This window comes from Apodemus sylvaticus, chromosome 22 (assembly GCF_947179515.1).
Source record: "Apodemus sylvaticus chromosome 22, mApoSyl1.1, whole genome shotgun sequence".
Lineage (NCBI taxonomy): Eukaryota > Metazoa > Chordata > Mammalia > Rodentia > Muridae > Apodemus > Apodemus sylvaticus.
Genome location: NC_067493.1, coordinates 54,899,812 through 54,920,776, shown reverse-complemented (window position 1 = coordinate 54,920,776; position 20,965 = coordinate 54,899,812). Strand labels below are relative to the sequence as shown.

The 20,965-nt window shown below is 52.0% G+C and overlaps 1 protein-coding gene and 1 long non-coding RNA gene across 7 annotated transcripts in view; one reads left to right on the top strand and one right to left on the bottom strand.

The window, feature by feature from the left end:
- The window catches only part of Acacb (acetyl-CoA carboxylase beta), a 112,726-nt gene that overhangs the window by 60,145 nt on the left and 31,616 nt on the right, over nt 1-20,965 (top strand). For 4 of the 6 annotated variants that reach the window (XM_052169135.1, XM_052169136.1, XM_052169138.1 and 1 more), the window contains 13 exons: nt 884-1,029; nt 2,094-2,244; nt 4,920-5,054; nt 7,748-7,894; nt 8,621-8,809; nt 9,337-9,399; nt 10,320-10,420; nt 11,352-11,440; nt 11,902-12,026; nt 15,783-15,896; nt 15,988-16,101; nt 16,767-16,856; nt 19,135-19,253. In XM_052169135.1, the coding sequence (XP_052025095.1) occupies nt 884-1,029; nt 2,094-2,244; nt 4,920-5,054; nt 7,748-7,894; nt 8,621-8,809; nt 9,337-9,399; nt 10,320-10,420; nt 11,352-11,440; nt 11,902-12,026; nt 15,783-15,896; nt 15,988-16,101; nt 16,767-16,856; nt 19,135-19,253 (1,583 nt within the window). The remainder of the gene's footprint in view (nt 1-883; nt 1,030-2,093; nt 2,245-4,919; nt 5,055-7,747; nt 7,895-8,620; nt 8,810-9,336; nt 9,400-10,319; nt 10,421-11,351; nt 11,441-11,901; nt 12,027-15,782; nt 15,897-15,987; nt 16,102-16,766; nt 16,857-19,134; nt 19,254-20,965) is intronic. The other 2 variants (XM_052169137.1, XM_052169139.1) reach the window with 1 other exon arrangement.
- On the bottom strand, nt 6,425-8,675 carry LOC127673406 (uncharacterized). The gene is made up of 3 exons (XR_007975152.1): nt 8,447-8,675; nt 8,037-8,263; nt 6,425-7,233 (listed from the first exon to the last, which is right to left on the bottom strand). It is a non-coding gene; the product is annotated as an uncharacterized LOC127673406 (long non-coding RNA).

Here is a 20,965-nt window from a genome sequence, read left to right as displayed (position 1 = left end):
CTTGAAAAACTGGAAACATTTGTTTTAAATTGAATTTATTTATTCATGTGTGTGTGCACACGTGTGTGTGTGCACGCGCGCGCGCGTGTGTGTGTGTGTGTGCGCGCGCGCGCGCGCGCGCATCTGAGTGTATGGGAATACCACAGCGTGTGCATGGAGCTCAAACATCAGAAGCTGATTCTCTTCCCACCGTGTGGGTCCCCGGGATCACGCTTAGCTCGTCAGGCTTGATGACCCTGACACATGCCTTTGCTGCGGTGCGGCATCTCACAACCCCTGGCTCCCTTTTGTAAGACTAAGAAAGGTCCGCCCTCCTGAACCAGCGATCCCACTTCCTAGTAAGATCTCGTTTAATTTAAAAAAAAAATAGTTTTTTTTTTAAATAATTTCTTTTTTAAAAAAATTGTTTTGTTTTCTTAATAAAAAAAAAAAGTTTGGAGCCAGGCAGTGGTGGCGCACGCCTGTAATCCCAGCACTCTGAGAGGCAGAGGCAGGAGGATTTCTGAGTTCGAGGCCAGCCTGGTCTACAGAGTGAGTTCCAGGACAACCAGGGCTACACAGAGAAACCCTATCTTGAGAAGAAAAAAAAATCGTTTGGGGTTTTTTGTTTTTTAAATTATTTGGTGTGGCTTTTTTTATTATTATTTTTAGATCTCGTTTGAGGCATTGGAATGTCGGAGGCACACACGCTTTAGTGGACTAGGTCCCTGATAAACCCTCCTCAGGATGCCCCACCCAGCGTACAAGCTGCAGTCCCGCCAGGCACAGTGATACATGGGCCCTGTGTCCGCAGCCTGAAGCCTTGTCCACACCCGGGGCAGGAGTAGACTGCTAGCCTCTGCGCCACCATCATGGGGATTCTGACGTGAGCCTGTCCCCACAGGTGGCCCGACAGTCCCTGACGATGTTTGTGCTCATCATGAACGGCGGCCACATCGAGATCGATGCCCATCGGCTTAACGACGGGGGGCTGCTCCTGTCCTACAACGGCAGCAGTTACACCACGTACATGAAGGAAGAGGTGGACAGGTGCGTGAGGGCCGTGCGCGTGCCCGACAGGGCAGCATGGCGCATGCGCCGCTCTCTCTGTGGGCGTTGAAATGCAAAGCTGGTCTGTGTAGACCTGGGGTTCTCTGGTTCATTGTGGGGAATCTGGAGAGGGTGCATGGCTGGAACTCCACGCATCTGGCAAGAATTGGGGGGGGGGGGAGGTAAGGGACCCCACACGACGCCTTTATGGTTACTAGAGGATTTAGAGGCAAGCAGCTCCATAATCTGCGTATTGAATGTGGAGGTGCCAGGGTCTGAGCTGCAGGGTCCATAGCCCTGGAGGATGGGCGTGGAACAGATGCAGAAGCCAGCGGCTGGTCAGTAGGCATGGAGCATTGCATGATGGGTCCAGATTCATCCAGCTCCCATTGACTGGCCATGCTGAAGTCACAGTGGTACAGGGATGACCCAGGCAGAGAGGCCACCCAGACCTTCATGAAAGAGAACAAAGTGTGTGTGTGTGTGTGTGTGTGTGCTCATGAATAACTCTGTGTTTGTGTGTGTGCTTGTGTGCTCATGGATAACTCTGTGTGTGTGTGTGTGTGTGTGTGTGTGCTTGTGTGCTCATGGATAACTCTGTGTGTGTGTTTGTGTGTGTGCATGTGCATGTGTATGTGCACATCTTAGAGCCCTCCTGGAAGCCATGTCGACGACGGGTACCCTTTCTCAGTCCCCAGTATTTTATACCTTAGCATACTTAGACTGTCTTCTAACCATGCTCTATCTGCTGAGAATATTCAAGATTTCTCCTAGGCTCTGCCCAAACCCCCGTCTTCTCCAGTTTAGTTAAAGGAAGGATTTGGAATCAGTTAAAGAGTTATTGAATAGTATTGATTTAATCTATTGATGGATTGATTTCGCTGTGTCAGGGCCTGGGGGGTATTATGTCAGTAATAGAAACTAATTTTCAGCCAGAAGAAATAAAGGCCCAGGGGCCTCGCAGAGGGTGACGGGGTGAACGCCTGTCCCGGAGAGGGGAGATTCGTAAAGTCTGGCGCCCTTGCGGGGCCTCATCCCTCATCTCCCTTCCCTTCCCTCCGCAGTTACCGGATCACTATTGGCAATAAGACGTGCGTGTTTGAAAAGGAAAACGACCCCACCGTCCTGAGATCCCCCTCGGCTGGGAAGCTGATGCAGTACACGGTGGAGGACGGAGACCATGTGCAAGCTGGGAGCAGCTACGCAGAGATGGAGGTCAGTGCAGAGCCTGCCCTGAAGCTGTGGGTCTGAAACCCCGTTCCTCAGTTAGCCGCCCTTGGCTCGCTCCTCTGCCTCCGAGGTTCATCCAACTCCTGGTGATATTCAAAGGATACTTTTAAAAAAGCTCAGATAGCAGCACACATCTCCTGGGAAGGAGCAAGAACTGCTTGGCGCCAGGTGGTGGTGTCACACGCCATTAGTTCCAGCACCTGGGAGGCAGAGGGAGGAGGATCTCTGATTTCTGGGCTAGCCTGGTTTACGGAGTGAGTTCTGGAATAGCCAGGAATACACAGAGAAATCTTGTCTCAAAAAAACAAAACAAGGGGCAGTAGTGGCGCACACCTTTAATTCCAGCACTTGGGAGGCAGAGGCAGGCAGATTTCTGAGTTCGAGGCCAGCCTGGTCTATAGAGTGAGTTCCAGGACAGCTAGGGCTACACAGAGAAACCCTGTCTCGAAAAACCAAACAAAAACAAAAACAAAAACAAAAAAGTGCTTAGTAATGATAATAGCAATGATTAAAACCAGAGGCCATCACAGAATGAGCACTGACCATGCCGTGGCTGCTGATCTAAGTGCATTAAAGTAAATATAAATATATATATACACACATACATATGTATATATACTCACACACATATATACATATGCACACATATATATGTATGCATATGTGTGTATAAATGTATACACATGTATAGATATATAGATACATATATATACATACACACACACACACACATACACACACACACACACACACACACATATATTACATTACTGAGGATGGCCCCTAAGACCTAAAGTATGTCCGACAAGCGTTATAACACTGAGCTACACCCCAACCCTGTTGTTGATAACGTCAGTGAGTTCCTGAGGCGTGCACACATGTGATTCCTGCTGTCCGCATGGAGGAATCAGGCCCAGGGGGTGAGCTGAGGATCTTGCTTGAGAGCACCCAGAGCCAAGCTGCACGCCTGGCGCCCCGGCTGTCCGCCGTGAGACAAGGGAATGTTTGTATGGAGGACGGACTTCCAGCGCAGGCCGGCTCTTCACCTCAATTATGTGAGGCAGAGGAGTAGCCACCAGTTTACAGAGCGGACGCCAAGGCTCACAGACAGGCAGCTTTCACAGAGGTGACGGATGGGGTTCTGGGCCTAGGGACAGCCGAGCAGGGAGCAGCATGGTCCCGTGGCTCCACAGTTGGTACCGTGGCCAAATCTCATGTCTTAGGCATTTTCAGACACCGGGTCAGGCAAATGAGATGCAGGACAGACCTCAGGCAGGTGCTTCATTTTTCAAAGCACTCTCTGGGGTGCGCCCTCAGCCATGGGCATGGGGTTGAATGTCTGCTTTCTACAGCTGGGGGTGGGGAGGGGGTGGGGAGGGCGTGGGGAGGGTGGCCTAGGGTGGTGTGTTGTTCATTGATAGGATGTTGTCTTAGGGTTGTACTGCTGTGGACAGACACCATGACCCAGGCAAGTCTTAGAAGGACAACAGTTAATTGGGGCTGGCTGACAGGTTCAGAGGTTCAGTCCATTATCATCAAGGCAGGAGCATGGCATCGTCCAGGCAGGCATGGTGCAGGAGCTGAGAGTTCTACATCTTCATCTGAAGGCTGCTAGGAGAATACTGCTTCCAGGCAGCTAGGACAAGTATATTAAAGCCAACACCCACAAGGCCACACCTACTCCAACAAGGCCACACCCACTCCAAGACCACACCCACCCCAACAAGGCCACACCTACTCCAACAAGACCATACCCACTCCAACAAGGCCACACCTACTCCAACAAGGCCACACCCACTCCAAGACCACACCCACCCCAACAAGGCCACACCCACTCCAACAAAGCCACACCTACTCCAACAAGGCCACACCTCCCAATAGTACCACTCCTTGGGCCAAGCATATACGAACCATCACAGATGTATTCTGAGAAATATGTCCCAAATATGTCCTGGACAGCTTCTTTGTCATGTGAACATTGCATAGCATATTTGCACAGACCTTGAAGGTGTCAGTCAATCACTTGAGGTTGGCATGAGCCCCAACCAAGCATGGGATGCCAGAGGCCCACAGTGTCTCAGCGTTAAGTGTGTGCTGCACTTTACCAGACGAGTAGTACACCAGCATCGCCACAAACACACGACAGCTCAGGCACAGCTATGGTGTCATTAGGTTATCAACTTCCGGGTCAGCATCCTTATAGTCACATGGCACAGCCACCGTCCACACAATCTATTGCCTTTCCACTGACTTTGTGCTAACCGCTGTGGGTAATAGGATTTAACTGTGTTTCTAAGAGAGAGGTCTTACTTTGGAAATAGGAGGGGTCGTGTAGCTGCAGCTCAGTGGTAGAGTGTTTGTCTAGCACGCATGATGCCCCGGTGTTTCCGCCCCCAGCCCCACAAATTGAAAAGAGAAAAGCAGCTTCTGTGTCCATGAAAGGGGTGGCACACACCTGCCTCCGTGACTGGCCTTGTAGACGGAGCTCATTCCTGGATGGCACACGCTGGGAGAAATGATGGGTTCTTTGTCTTGTGCGTGAGTGGCACCCAGAGATTTGTTGTCACCATGATGACACAATCCCCGCTCCACAGCCACAAGCTTTTGGTGACTCTGGGTGCTGACCCCGGGGAACTCTGACCTACCTCTGTGCCGAACAGGTGATGAAGATGATCATGACCCTGAGTGTGCAGGAGAGCGGCCGGGTGAGGTACATCAAGCGCCCGGGGGTTATCCTGGAGGCTGGCTGTGTGGTGGCGAGGCTAGAACTCGATGACCCTTCAAAAGTGCACGCGGTATGTGGCATGTGGTCCTAGCTGCTTTGGTTTGGCCCAGAAGGTCCCACCGTGTCGTCCTGTTCAGAGAGAGCAGCCCAGGGTCTCTCCGTTCCTGTCCCGGTCTGCATCATTCACAGACACACTAGGCTCGGGTGATGATGTAATGTGGCAGCCATGCCTCTGTCTTCTCCATTCCCTTCCCAGCTTTTAATCTTGCTTGGGGCAAAGACCAAGATCCAGGCAGAGGCCCTCCCCCATGACCACAGCTGTGGTTTTCCCTCTGTCCCTCTCCCTGGTTTCGGGAGTCTTCACTAGTCTCCCTCCTGGAGCCTGTTCCCTCTGGCTGGAGGGACCTGCCTCAGGCGTGGCCAGCCCACTCTCACGGTGACGAGATTCCCCACCCCACCCATGAAGCTGCCTTTAGCTTTCAGTGCCGAGGATGAATCCGAGGTCCTGATCATGGTCGGCAAGCACTCCAGCATTGAAGTGCACCAGCCCGTGGGTTTAACATGTATTGTATTAACTGTTACTGTTGTCGTCGTTGTTGTTTGTGGTGCTATTATGATGTGTGTGTGAGTGTGTGTGTGCCATCCTGTGTGAGTAGAGGTTGAAGGACAACGTTGGGGAGTTGGTTCTCTCCTACTATGGGTTCAGAACTTATATGGCCAGCGTTTACCTGTTGAGCTATCTCACTACCCATATGTATATGTGTATATATATATGTATATATATATATGTATATGATGTATGTGTATGTGTAAATGATGTATGCTTATGTATATATGTATATGATATATATTTATATGATATATATGATATATGTGTATGTGTATATGATGTGCACATATATGTGTGTATATATATGGTGTGTGTATATATATACATACATATAGATATGTGTATATATATATGATGTATGTGTATATGTAATTTGTACTTGTAATCATGCCAGGTTCTGTGAGCAATCAGGGCCACCTTTAACGTATTATTTTCTTCAAGTAGTATGTGCTATATAAACCAGATTTTATCTTTCACACAGCTGTAGATTTGCAGGATAAGAGATCACACAAAGGGTACTCACATTCCATGCACCCCATTTCCCTATGATTAATTTAACAGTATTTATTGCTAATTACCATTAATGTAATTATTGTGATTACATGACCCATCGATCACAGTGAACCTCCACTGATGCATTATTAATGTAATACTTAGAGCCAGGCAATGGTGGCGCACACCTGTAATCCCAGCACTCGGGAGGCAGAGGCAGGAGGATTTCTGAGTTCACGGCCAGCCTGGTCTACAGAGTGAGTTCCAGGACAGCCAGGGCTACACAGAGAAACCCTGTCTCCAAAACAAAACAAAAAACAAAAAAAACCCATAATACTTAGATTTCCATGTTTTTTAAGATTGTGTTTGAATATACATAACTTAGTATCTTCACCCCTCTCTATTCCTCTCTGTACTCTGTGTGTGTGTGCATGCGTGTGCGTGTCCATCAGTGTCCATACGCTGGGGAACAGAACCCCGGGTCTCATGCATGTTGGGCCTCATCCACCGAGCTCCCCTGCACCGGCCCTGCCTCTCCATTTTGAACATCCCAGGTGTTAAGCCTGTGCTGTTGAGCAAACACCAGCACTGCTCAGAACCCGTCTTCTTACAGAACTAAAACCCGTGCTCTCCAGATACCCACTCTCTACTCCCTCCTCCTCCAGTCCCGGCAGCCATACTCCGTCTGCATCTTCCCCCTCGGGATCGACTATTCTGGGCTCCTCAGATGACGGCCGGAGTCAGGCATCACTAGTTGATTTGTCACTGGCGGACTTCCCTTAGTGTAGAGCTCAGTGTTGGAGCGTGTGCTTTGCATGTTGAAATCCCAGGCCTGGAGAGGTCACTCTGATCAAGGGCAGCTGCTGCTCTTGGAGAGGACCTGGGTTTTGGTTCCCAGCTGCCATGCCTGGTGGGCACAACCAGTGCCTCCGGCCTCCACGGGCACCGCACGCCTGTGAACACACCCCACTCCCAATACACACACCTGAAACCTTCACTCCAAAATAAATTTAAACCTTTAAATCACATTATTTAAGCCAGGCATGGTGGTGCAGACCTGCAGTCTCAGTATTCCAGACTGAAGTGTGAGGGATGTGAGTTCGAGGCTGACCTGTACTATGTGGCAAAAATGAAACAAGGCCAGAACCTATAAAGGAAACCAAAAAGAAAATAGGGAGATAGTCATTATAAAAAACAAACAAACAAACAAAAACAAAAACGGGGCTGGTGCGCTGACTGCACTTCCAGAGGTCCTGAGTTCAATTCCCAGCAACCACATGGTGGCTCACAACCATCCGTAATGAGATCTGACGCCCTCTTCTGGAGTGTCTGACGACAGCTACAGTGCACTCATGTACATAAAATAAATCTTTAGAAACAACTTAGAACAAGGATAGGAACTAATTCACTCTAAAATCGAGTCTAAGTTACCAAGTTTGTGCTGTTTGCAAAGGGGATAATTTGAAAACCCTGGATCCAGACTAGAACTTAGTGACGCTGGTTTCCCGGACGCTGTTGTCTCTTGGTTTTTAATCAGGTCTCAGGTGAATGGGCTGCTGGGTTCTCAGGTCAGTCTTCCGTCCTGTTCTATCTGTGACCCATCCTCGTGTCCCACACACGGGCTCCCTGGTCCGTCCCTGATCCTTCCTTGTGCCCCACAGGCCCAGCCGTTCACAGGGCAGCTCCCTGCCCAGCAGACTCTGCCCATCCTCGGGGAGAAGCTGCATCAGGTGTTCCACAGCGTCTTGGAAAATCTGACCAACGTCATGAGTGGCTACTGCCTGCCCGAGCCCTTCTTCAGCATGAAGGTGAGGGAGAGCCTGGTTGTGCCCACGGGCCCTGTGTGGGGCACCATTGTCACAGAAAGGCGTCTTACCAGCTGAGGAGCTTTGGGTGACTGAAATAACCTGTTTCCCTTTCAATCTTGAATGGGGAGAGTGATTATTCTACCTGCTTGCTATGGCTGTCTCTAAAACACCAAACGGAAAGCAGCCGAAGAGGGCGGAGCTTGCTCAGGGGCCCAGTGCTTGGGGGCCTCGCACTGCTCTTCCGGAGCACCCACATTTGGCGGGATGCCAGCGCCCACGTGGGGCGGCTCACAAGTGTCTGTAACTCCAGCTCCAGGCATCCAACACCCTTTTCTGGCCTCGGAGGGCTCCAGCATTCATGTGCACAGCCTACAGACGGACACAGACACATGCATATAATTTAAAAATAATAAAAACAAGCTAAAAAGGAAAATGGGTAAAGAAAGATCTTTGGATTTGACTTGGGGCATAAGGAAATAGCCCGCTTGTCACGTGACTCTATCTGCTCCCCACCACCATGCTGGCCCTCTCTATGTGGGGAGCCTGGGTTACCTCAGAGGCTGCTGGGCCTAGATCTCCATGAGTTGTTGAGTGGCTACTGTCAGCGGGAGCCTTTCTCCCTGCCTGAGTGGGCTGAGTTGGGTGAGCGCCCACGGCGACAGCGGTGCGCAGGAATGGTGGTGCCCACGCACATGAGGGCTGGCTGATGCGGTTATCTCTCCGCAGCTGAAGGACTGGGTTCAGAAGCTCATGATGACGCTACGGCACCCCTCCCTACCTCTGCTGGAGCTGCAGGAGATCATGACCAGCGTGGCGGGCCGCATCCCGGCCCCCGTGGAGAAGGCAGTGCGCAGGGTGATGGCCCAGTACGCCAGCAACATCACCTCGGTGCTCTGCCAGTTCCCCAGCCAGCAGGTGCATGCCCCGGCCAGCCCCAGCCACACCTACGCCCATTCCTGACCTGGGCTAGCACCAAGTGTGTGCGCCCGTGGTTTCTTTTTAACCTTTCCTGTAGAACCCCAGTGTTTTCTCCCAAGGGTCAGGCGTTTGATGCGCACCCTAGTCCCCAGGTCTCGCACCAACCACTCAGGCTCAGGGGGGAGGTCACGGGTGCAAATAGAGCTGACTCTGTCCCGCACAGGCTGGCTCACGTCATTAGCTGTAGGACCTTGTCCCTGGGTCATGGGTTTTGAAGCCCCGTGGCTGTGAACCTCACGCATCTTCGGAATGGAAAGTACATATATTGCGTTACTGTATAAACGGTTCATGTTCTCTGCCTGTATAGCTTGTTTTCCCACTGTTGAGCACTCCAGGGTCGTTTCCCCTCCGCCTCCACCATTGCCTCCTTGCCCACACACCTCTGCCACTAGAGAAGCTAAGTCAGGCGGTTCCCAGAGGTCAACCATTCTAAAGGCGGAAACTGTCTGTTCTGTTTTTTGCAGTGCTGGGCCTCAGGCATGCTAGGCAAGCACTCTACCACTGAGCTACACCCCGAGCTCCTGAAGGTTGGAATATTGCTCAGCCATGTAGAGGAACGGAGTTCTGATTCATGCTCCCACAAGGATGAGCCTTATGCTAAGGGCGAGGAGCCGCTCGTAGGAAATGTCCGGAACGGGCGATCAGAGTAGAAAGGAAGTCTATTAGTGGCCGCCAGGGGAGGGGTGGGGGGTGGCGAGGACCCGCTGCTAGAAAAGGATGCTGGGCGCGGTTGAGTGACCCGCCCCGCCCCACCCCACTCGGCAGATAACACCACAGCTGGAGCAGGAAGGCAGGGGTATCCCAACCGGAAGTGATGAGGCCCCACCGAGAGAAGGATGCGCTTGGAACTTTTCTGGAATTTCTCAAGTTTTAGTTTTCTTTAAAAATCCTTCTTTGGGGGGAAGGCCTTAAGATGGCTCAGCAGGTAGAGATGCTTGCCAAGCAAGTACGGTGGCCTGAGCTGGATCCTCAGAACCCACGTGAATGTAGAACCGGTTCCAGGAAGTTAGCTTCTGACCTCCACATGAACAGTGGCCTTCATATATACCACACCACACATGCACACACATACACACACACACACCACAGTAATTTAAAAAAGCAGGTACAACAATCACATGAGCTCTGACACCCCCCCCACCCCCCGTGCCCACACCATTGCTGGACACTCCTTCCTCTTCTGGGTCCTGTCTAGAGCGTGGATCGAACCATCGTACAGTTCGGCCACACCTCTATGAGACTGTTGTCATTCTGGGGTCCTGGGGCCCCAGGGAGACATCGGAAGGGTGAACAAGGCTGTTACGCAGAGGCCAGGTGGCTTGGGGCTTTGAGTGCGACCAGTCTGGGACCTCCCTGGGAGCCCATGGCGGGTCCCTCATAATACTACCCTGTAGTGAGTGGATCATGAGGCCCGCAGTGGCCCGACCTGTTGTGTGTTCTCACCCAGATAGCCACCATCCTGGACTGCCACGCCGCCACCCTGCAGCGGAAGGCGGACCGAGAGGTCTTCTTCATGAACACGCAGAGCATCGTACAGCTAGTCCAGAGGCGAGTGCATCCCAGGCCGTCCGTCCGGGGCGAGTAGCAGGCGTAGGAAGCCCTGGCTTCGACCCCAGCACGGGGAGCCGGAGACGAAAGGGAGCGCATGCCCTGTGTTTAGAAATATTACAGAAGAGAGAAAAATGTGGAGGGATAACACACGGCGCTTGTTTCAAAAGGAAGGGAAATCCGCAGGAAGTGTCTTGGCAAATGTCTTCCAAGATCTGACTTTTAAAAACAGCTTTGTGCGTTGCATAGCTAATTGGAAGCTTTTTGGTTTTATGGATAAAATCTGCTAAAAATCAACTTTGTGAGTAGCTGAACTCTTGAGGGTTTCCCTTCTCTCTGGGCCTGAGAAGAAACTGTCTAGGAGCTAATAAAGTTCTGGGTGCTAGCCCAGGCTGGACCATGGTTTGATGGAAGTCAAAGCTCCTTTGACGTGAGGATTTGGATTGCACTCCAGATGCTTTACAACTCCTCCCCCTCCCTCCCTTTACCTCCCCCCTCCTCCCTTCCTCTTCCTCCTCCTTCCTCGCCCCTTCTGCCATCCTCCCTCCTCCTTCTCCCACGCCCTCCCCTCATTTCTCCTCCTCCTCTTTCCCTTTTTCCTCCCTTCCCTTTATTTTTCTCCTTTCTACCCTCCCTTCCCCCTCCTCCTCTTCTTCCTTTCCCCCTTGCAATGTTGCTTGCAAACCAGGGCTTTGCACATGCACATACTACGACAGTGCTCTACCACGAAGCTACATCCCGGCCCCTGGTTTTCTGAGGAAGGGTCTCCCCGTATAGTTCAGGCCACCCTCCAACCCATAGTCCTTATAGGTTGAGCGCCCTTGCAAGCGTGGACCTCCGTCCTGTGCTTCCTTCCCCTTCTTAAAGTCATAATGGACAGCCAGTTCCTGCGCTGGCAGGCATGGCGACAGGGCTGCTTTTGGTTCCTCAGATACCGCAGCGGGACCCGTGGCTACATGAAGGCTGTGGTGCTGGACCTCCTGAGGAGATATCTGAACGTGGAGCATCATTTCCAGCAAGGCAAGAGACGCCATTCCCCCACTGGTGTCAGCCACAAGCTCTGGGCGGGGCGAAGGGGGGGGGGAGATGCAGCAAGCTCTGGGCGGGGCTGTGGAGGGAGGGGCCACAAACTCTGGGCGGGGCTGGGGAAGGAGGGGCCACAAGCTCTGGGCGGGGCGAAGGAGGGAGGTGCCACAAGCTATGGATAGGGCGGGGAAAGGAGGGACCACACCCCTGGGCAGGGTGAGAGGGGAGGGGCCACAGCTCTGGGCGGGGTGGGGGGTAAGGATTGGGGGGAAGGAAGGGCCACAAGCTCTGGGCGGGGCTGGGAGGGAGGGGCCACAAACTCTGTGTGGGGCGAAGGGGGAGGTGCCACAAGCTATGGGTGGGGCGGGGGAAGGAGGGGCCACATCTCTGGGCCGGGTGAGAGGGGAGGGAGGTGTCCTGGCCTCACCCTTCTGGGTCTCCTGTCTCCCCCACAGCCCACTATGACAAGTGCGTGATCAACCTGAGGGAGCAGTTCAAGCCGGACATGACCCAGGTGCTGGACTGCATTTTCTCACACTCCCAGGTGGCCAAGAAGAACCAGCTGGTGACCATGCTAATAGTAAGATGGGGACCCGTCCCCCGGCTGGGGGTGGGGGTGGGGCAGGGGCTCGTCTCCCCCTCCTCCTCTCTCTCCTTCCTCTTCCTCATTATCTCCCCTCCGCTCCTCATGCCCCTTTCAGTTCTGTCCTGGAACCAAGGTTAGGCAAGTTCGCTGTCACAAAGCCACATCCCCAGCCATTTTCTAGAAAGGGCTACAAAGTAAAGACAGTAGGCAGGTGTTTTGATCTCTGACCTCACCGCTTGACTCTCTCATTGTTTATGGTGTGACTGCACAATAAAACTTTATTCATTACAATAGGCAGTGACACAAAGTGCCTGCTCTGCACCATACTTTCTTGGTTGCTTTTAAAATATATTAATTAGTTTTAAAGATTATATACTAACTTCAATTATTGTTGTTATTATGAGTATCGTTATTAATTTTGACGTTAGAGCTCCCTGTCTAGCTCAGGCTGGCCATGAACTCCTCATCTAAATAGAACCTTCTACTTAGATCCCCAGGAGTTGGGACAATACAAGTGTACAGATACACACATTAGTGCTAACTTCTCTCAGACTCCAAGACGTGGACTGTTGTCACCGTCCCCTGGCAGAGAGGTGACACCTGCCTTGGGGCGCTCAGTGACTGGTGTAGAGTCAGGGTTTGATGACACTGCTTGCTTCCCGAATATGAGCTGCTGGTCTGGGCCAGTCGGGTCCTGGCTCTCACCGCAGGTCTTTCCTTTTGCCTTCTTAAAAAAGTGTGAGGTTGGGGGCTGGAGAGATGGCTCAGCGGTTAGAGCACTGACTGCTCTTCCAGAGGTCCTGAGTTCAAATCCCAGCAACTACATGGTGGCTCACAACCATATGTAATGGGATCTGATGCCCTCTTCTGGTGTGTCTGAAGACAGCTACATTGTATTTACATATAATAAAGAAATATATCATTAAAAAAATTCTGATTTTAAAAAGTGTGAGGTTTCCTCCTCATTTTTACCCTGAATGGCAATTGGCAGTCTTTCATGATTAAAGACTTCCTTGACAATTTGCTTTTAAAGGCAAAAGCCAACATGCCAGCCTGGTCAAGTCCAGCAGCTAGCGATGCCGGGTGGTTGGCACAGGGGCCTTCAGCACTCGGGACTTTATTACTTGTGTAGTTTTGAAGTATTCCAAAATTCATTTTGAGGCAGGGGTTCTCCAAATGACTTTGGTGCGTGGGTGGGATTGGAAGCTTAAGACCACAGAGATTCCAGTCTTTGGCGGACCCCTCTGCTAAAGAAAATCTGCCCAAGGGTGGAGATTATCCTGAGATCTCATTTGGAAGAAAGGTGCTCTTTCCATTAAGCTGGGCCCAGGCCAGAGCTGGGTGTGGTGAGCATGCCTTTAGTCCTAGCACTTGGGATTACAGTCTGTGACACCAGCCTGGTTTACACAGTAAGTTCCTGGCCAGCCTGGTCTACCAGGTGAGGTAGATGATAGACCTGTGATAACTGTGGGCTATCCTGATTCTGTTTGCTCTTGTGTGCATGTTAACGCTTCTGGGCATGAATTTTCTCCACAACATATAACCCAGCCTGGAGGAAATAGCGGAGCTGGTCTAACCCAGGCACCGGGCACCATTATTTAGAAGGCTGAATATGTTGCTACAGCCAGGTCATAGGGGTCATACGGACAAGATTCATGGTTTCCTATAGCTTTTGATTCTATTTGTTAGAAAATACAGACTTACCTAGTGCACTTTGGTACCCAGGACGCTGGATTAGTGATTTCCTTGGCAAAGGCCACTTAAGAAGGAAAGGGTTTGCTTTGGATCTTGGTTTGAGGGTACAGCCCATCACAGCGAGAGGCCACGGTGGCAGGCATGTGTGGCGGCTGGTCATGTGTCATCCGCAGTCAGGAAGCAGACAGGGATGACTGCCACTGCTCAGTTCTGTCCTTTGTGTTCAGTCCAGGGCCCCAGCCTAGGGGACGGTGCCACCCACACTCAGTGTGGCTCTTCTCCGCTCAGGTAACCTAATCTGGAGATGAGATTCTAGATCAAGATGGCAATCGTGATTAACTTAAGCATCACAATACTTGCAGTGGGGGATGTTCCAATGGACCAGTGTTTTTCTTGGGGTCCTTTTGCTGTCACAGTGCATTAGTGAGAATTAAAATAGAACACAATGCCATTAGCAGAATTGTGCGAGGCTAGCTATTTCCTAGCCGTGAACAGGAAAGGAAAAAAATAGTGTGGGATTTTGTATGTGAGGGTGCCAACCTGGTGTTCTAATGCATAAGTGTGCTTTGCACACTTGAATGCAGGTGTCCGAAGAGGTCAGAAGGAGGGTGTCAGATCCCCTGGGGTCAGAGGTACAGGCGGTTGTGAGCTCACTGATAGGGATGCTAGGAGCCTAACTTACGTCCTCTCCAGCCCCATACCGAGGACTCTTTTAAATGGAGGACCTCTTAGCCTGGCTGCGGGGACAGCCGGGGGCTCTGTGTGTTCCTTGGGGCCACAGGGCTGGGTGGGTGGGACGGTGAGAGCTGTAACTGTGTGATCCTACTGAGACTTGAGAGGGAGAGAGTGACAGCCCGTTCTCAGGATTAGGAAAGCAGTGAGGGCTTTTATGGTGGGGACAGTGCATGCGTGTAGGTGGGAGTGACTCAGTCTCCATTCTGTAGGTGGCAGGGTGCCTCGGAGCACAGTGCGGGCTGACCTGGGTGGGTGGCAGTGGCTCAGCAGCCCTGCTTCCCCCTGCCACACATCTGTCTCCAGTGGGTGTTTAGGGAGCCCCTTCTCTGAGCTGTCCCCAGGCCCCTCTTACAGTGAGGACACAAGAGGAAACACAGGGGCCCTGTGCACACAGCCATGTCTACACCCTGTGCAAACAGCCTCAGTGCACACAGCCTCGGTCCACACAGCTTCGTCTACACCCTGTGCACACAGCCATGTCTGCACTCTGTTCACACGACCCCACCAACACCCGATGCTCACAGCCCTGTTTACACCCCGTGCACACAGCCCCATCTGCAGCAGAATAGCTCCTCACTGAGCAGAAGGGACACATGTCTGGGCCGGGAGACGGCTCAGTGGATGTTGCACCCGTACAGGGACCAGAGTTTGGATCCCCCAATTCCACATAAAAAGCCACCAGGTATAGTGGCCCACTTGTGATCCCAGAACTCCGGAGCTGGAGATAAGGGATCCCCAAGGCCAGCAGCCTAGACCAGCCAGATCCATGAGTTCCCGAGTGCAGGGTCAGGAGAGACCCTGGCTCAGAAAATGAAGTGGGGCACAATGGAGGAAGAGTTGTGGGTGGGCTGGTCCTGTTCCCACACGTATGTGAGCACATGTTCATGCTCATCCACACACGTGTACTCCCTGGCACAGCCCATCGGGTGTGGGGCGTATGTGGGGTGTGTACGCCAGTGAATGAATGAAGTGAACCTACAATAAAAAGAGGCAAGGGCTTTGTTTTGTTTTTCAAGACAGGGTTTCTCTATATAGCCTGGGCTGGCCTTGAATTTACAGAGATCCACCTGCCTCTGCTTCCTTAGTGCTGGGATTAAAGACATGAGCCCCCACTGCCCAGCCAAAGGCTTTTTTTTAAAAAAGAAGCTTGCTAGATGTGTTTAGAGAATTGAGGCTAGACTCTTCATTCACCCTCACCCCTTTACCAACCCTCCCCTCCCTGTCCGATCCCCTTAACCCACCACCCAATCCCCTGACCAGCCAAGTGCTGGCCCCTTGGGCAGAGCAAAATCAACTTGGGTTCTGTTGCTGTCCTTGAAGGATGAGCTGTGTGGCCCAGACCCTGCCCTATCAGACGAGCTGACCTCCATCCTCAACGAACTCACACAGCTGAGCCGGAGCGAGCACTGCAAGGTGGCCCTCAGAGCCAGACAGGTTGGTCTCGGAGCGGAGCACGGAGCCGGGGTCTGTGACTCTCCCTCCTCCCAGCTCCTGTCATCTCTGACCTCCCTTCTCCTGTCTGCAGGTCCTGATCGCCTCTCACCTCCCTTCCTATGAGCTGCGGCACAACCAGGTGGAGTCCATCTTCCTGTCCGCCATCGACATGTACGGCCACCAGTTCTGCCCAGAAAACCTCAAGGTGAGCCTCGGGGACAGACTATGGGTTTTCCTCACCCTGAACCCCACCCACCCCCACCCCTGGTTTAGTGACATCCAGTTCAGAGTGGCTAGGACAGTCCCAGGGAAGGGTCAGGCAGGCTCTGGGAGGTGTAGGCGTGAAAATCTGTTTGCAGGATGCACAGGGCAACAGGATTGAGGGCTTCCCTGGCCAGTACAGGGTTAACATTAATTTTTTTTTCTGGAACATGCTAGGAGGTGTGAGCCCTTTTCAGTGTGAGTGAGGGATCTGGGGTGGGGGAACTAGGGTAGGGGTGGGGGAACTAGGGTAGGGGTGGGGGAACTAGGGTAGGGGTGGGGGAACTAGGGTAGGGGTAGGGAACTGGGATAGAGGTTGGGGCCAGCACTGACTTTGTCACTTCAGGCCCCTGCCAGGGCCCTAGCTTATCATAAACTACTAGGCACCCATCAGCATTTGAAACCGGGACCCTGCCCTGGGCACCGTCACCCCAAACTCCTTCACTGTCCTATCTCCCAAGGCTCCGTGCAAAGGAGTACCCTGTATCAGAGACACTGGCTGTAACAGTGACTGTGATTTGTGCCCATGCCACCTGCCCCCATCCGCCAACTTCTGGGTGGCACCTGCTCATGTTCCTTTTGGTTTTTGGCCCCTCCCATTTCCCATAGAAATTAATACTTTCGGAAACGACCATATTCGATGTCCTGCCCACTTTCTTCTATCACGCTAACAAGGTCGTCTGTATGGCGTCCCTGGAGGTAAGGAGATGCATTGCGCATTTGCTGCCCGCCTGCCCGCCTGTCCTCGTGCCCACCCGAGACCCTAAGTTGTGTGCCTTACAGATGTGACCTTCTGTCTAAGGAAGGGGTTTCTGTTTTCCTCTCACAGGGGATAAGTTGAGATCAGAGACGTGAGGCGATTTCTCAGGGCCACACAGACAGGGGCAGAGCCAGGATTCACACTTCATTGGTTTTCTTGCAAAATCCACGCCAGCAACACTGCCAGGCCCCGTGGCGTCCCAGGCTTCTCCACATGGGGCACAGCCGGGCCACACCGCGGTGCCAAGCCAGATGCACCCGGTCCAAACTTCTTATTCATGAGTATTCAGTATCTCAAAGACTCTTCTGTCTGGAGCAGAGGATGCAGGCCACCTCCCTTGGGCAGGGAGAGGCTTATGTGGTGGGGTGTGTGCCAGGCACTCTGTCCCGATGGATTCCTCTCAGGACTGCAGTTCGTGTCCACTCCTGCAAACAGGAGCCGGAGTCTCCTGTTCAGGACCTTCCTTACGCTGGACTGAGCTGGGTTGCTGACAGTCTTGTCTTACCCTCGACGGGCAAGCTCGGCGTCTCCACTCCTTGTGAGCTGCGAGCTTTTCCTGGATCTTTTAGACCCCGTGGGTCCCCCAAGCCATGCCAGCTTTGCCTAGGTCTCCACAGAGACTGGTTTGGGCTTTTGAGCCTGTGACAGCTGCAGGGGGCCTCATTCTCGAGACCCAGCCAACACACCCCATCAGACGGTGTTTTGACAAATGCTATTTCCTAGTTGTATCGGTGAGGGTTTCTTCTAGCTTTTAAAAACTTTTAGTTAATAAATCAATTTTGTGTGTGAGAGAGAATGAGGGCTCAAGAGTAAGCATGTATCACATGGTCACATGTAGAGGTTAAAGGTCAACTGTTCAGGTGGGATTTCACGCACTCACACCCACACAATGCACTCGCATATACATGCATGCACACACACATGCATGCACACACACATGCACCTTCACACACACATGCACACACATACACACATATGCACCTGCACACACACACACACACATGCATGCACATATATACACCTGCACACACACACACACACATACACATACACACATGCATGCACACACACACACATGCATGCACATATATACACCTGCACACACACACACACACACACACACACGCACACACACACACACACACGCATGCACATGTACTCTTTTGAAACTTCTTTTGAGGCAGGGTCTCTTTTCTGCTGCCACACTGCAAGCTGGACTGTGAGCTTCCAGCTGCCTCTCCTGTCTTGGTCTCTCAGCTCAGCGTAGGGATGCTGGAACCACAGGTGTGTGCCACCACCTCTGGCTTTTTGCATGGGTGCTAGGGAGTGAATTCTCTGTCAGGCCTGCACCGCCACAGGTGTTTTGCCCACTGAGCGGTTGTCTGTGTGGCCGCAGGATAGACCTTCATACGCTCCAGTTCCGTATCAGGCACATTGGTTGACCGTGCTCCAGCTCCTCCCCGGGGCTCAGGCACACTGGGGATGCACATTCTGGGTTCAGGCTCTTGTCACAATGGGGTCGTTGACGTCATCCTGGATGTGTTGGGGTCCCCGAGCAAACTCCAGTTCAGTGACTTACGAGGACACACAGGACTCGGGCTGTCATCGTTGTCACACACACTGTGACGTATTTACTACACAGACTGGAAGGCAGACAGCATGTAGGAGATGCTCACAGGCCCAGGGTGGGCTGCCTTCTCTGAGGAGGATCACAGCGAGTGAAATCCTCTGATGGTGACTTATGACATGTGTAGTTTTCCTGGGAGGCTCAGGAGACCCCGGGTGTTTTTAGTATCATGTGTTGAGATGAAAATAGCTGGGTGTTTGGGGAAAGAGAAAGTGTAATCCCCTCCCCCAAGTAGCTACTAGGAATTAAAATTATGTGGCTTGTGGTGTTACATTCCAGTTGGCTAGAGTGGAGTTGACAGACCACAGGCCACGGGCTAACAATGCCACTGCTTTTTCTTTTTTTTAAATTAAGTTTTATTAGAACGTAAATGCACTCATTGTTTTTAATGGCAGCTTTCATGCTACGGTGGCAGAATCTCGGGGCTTTATCAGGAATGAGGTCTCCCAAAGTTTGAAATGTTTGCTGTTAGTCTCTTTAAGTTGCCTTGTGTGCAGCTTAGAGAGCCTTTGGCTGCCCCGTGCACGGTGCTTCCCCTCTGAAATCCACCGGTCTCTGTGAACATTCACGTCCTCCCTCTGTTCTGTCAGGTTTACGTGCGGAGGGGCTACATCGCCTACGAGCTAAACAGCCTGCAGCACAGGGAGCTCCCAGACGGCACCTGCGTGGTGGAATTCCAGTTCATGCTGCCCTCTTCACACCCCAACCGGTAGGGACTGGTTTCTCCTTGTTTCTTTCCTCACAGTCTTGTCTCTGGAAGGACCTGGCAAGTATGTGCGTCTGGTGGGGAGACCCTTCCCCACTGGGTCTCCTGTGGCCTCTTGTGCTCATCTGTGGAAAGGATAGCCACCCAGTGTCATCTCCTGTCAGGGCCCCACGTATGCTGCCTCGGATGCCCATTAATGGACACGCAGCGACAACCTAGCCAGTCAGCCACATTCACATGTGGGCCAGTGAGGCAGCTCCAGTCCGGTGAAGGCACTTGCCTGCAAGCTCCGTCCTTGAGACTCACAGAAGGAGAAAATGGACTCTTGGAAGTTGTCCTCTGACCTCCACATTTGCACCATCTCTTTCTCTCTCTCTCTCTCACACACACACACACACACTCCATATCCCACACATACAAACACATATCACACCACACACCACACAAAGCACACACACACATCACACCACACAGACACTCCCCCCACTTTTATAAAAACAAAAATTTAAAGTACTCAATCATCATATGTGGGTCTCGGATGCGTATTACAGAGGTTCTAGAACATTCTATCATGGCAGTGGACCGTGCTGTCCTAGACCACTGGGAAAAGTAAGTGAGGTAAGGTGACACACACAGGACAGTGCCTGGCATGGATGAAGCCATGTTAGCAGTCTCGGGTTAGTTCTGGCTCGCATTCTTACAAATAGAATTGCTTTCCTGTAACACTAGCCAGATGGCGCATGAAGTCTCTATGTATAATGTATCTTTTTTTTTGTTGTTTTTTGGATTTGGTTTTTTTGAGACAGGGTTTCTCTGTGTAGCCCTGGCTGTCCTGGAACTCACTCTGTAGACCAGGCTGGCCTCGAACTCAGAAATCCGCCTGTCTCTGCCTCCCAAGTGCTGGGATTACAGGCGTGCGCCACCACCGCCCTTTATTTTCCTGATGTAATTGTCGTCTTTGAGGTGTACTGTCTCCATTTGCTAGCCTAGGCTGAGTGCTGGAAGCTTCTAGCCTCCGTACAGTCTTACCTAGGCCTACAATGTCCTCCTCAGCCGCACTGAGACTTGATGCTGAGGCTCACGTTTGCCGGCTCTTCCTGAACTCTGCCTGGCTGGTCCACTCAGCTGTTCTGGCTCAAAACTCTCCAAGGTCACTGACTCAATCTGCCTCCTCTCTCAGACTGACTCCTCTCTCAGACTGCCTCCTCTCTCAGACTGCCTCCTCTCTCAGACTGCCTCCTCTCTCTGCCCTGCTCTTATAAACAGCCTTTCTTTCTTCTCTTTTCCGGTGAGAGTTGGGCAGATCCTATTCTGTCAAATCTTTCTCTGATTTGTCACTTTGTCTGCCACTCAATTAACCATCACTTCAAATATGGCTGCTCCTTCTGTGAACTAATGTTATACTTTCCTCATTTAGGATTAGAGGTGTGTACTAAGGGCATGTCTGTATGCCAGCCAGAGGGCTAAGGCTGAGCCACACCACAACTAGAAACAGGTTTTCCCACAACATAGTCTCAGGGTTCACAGTGTGATCAAATATCCTCCAACATCTAGGTTCTCAGTCCCCTCAGCCCTTCCGTCAGATGACCAAAGTGCCCATCTTAGTTTCAAAGAAGAGAGTCCCGGGATCTCCTCTCTCCCGCAGGCTGCGCGTAAGAACACATGTCTGACTCTCACTCAGAGCTCTGTCCTGGGTGCCTGTGGTTGCTGGGAGC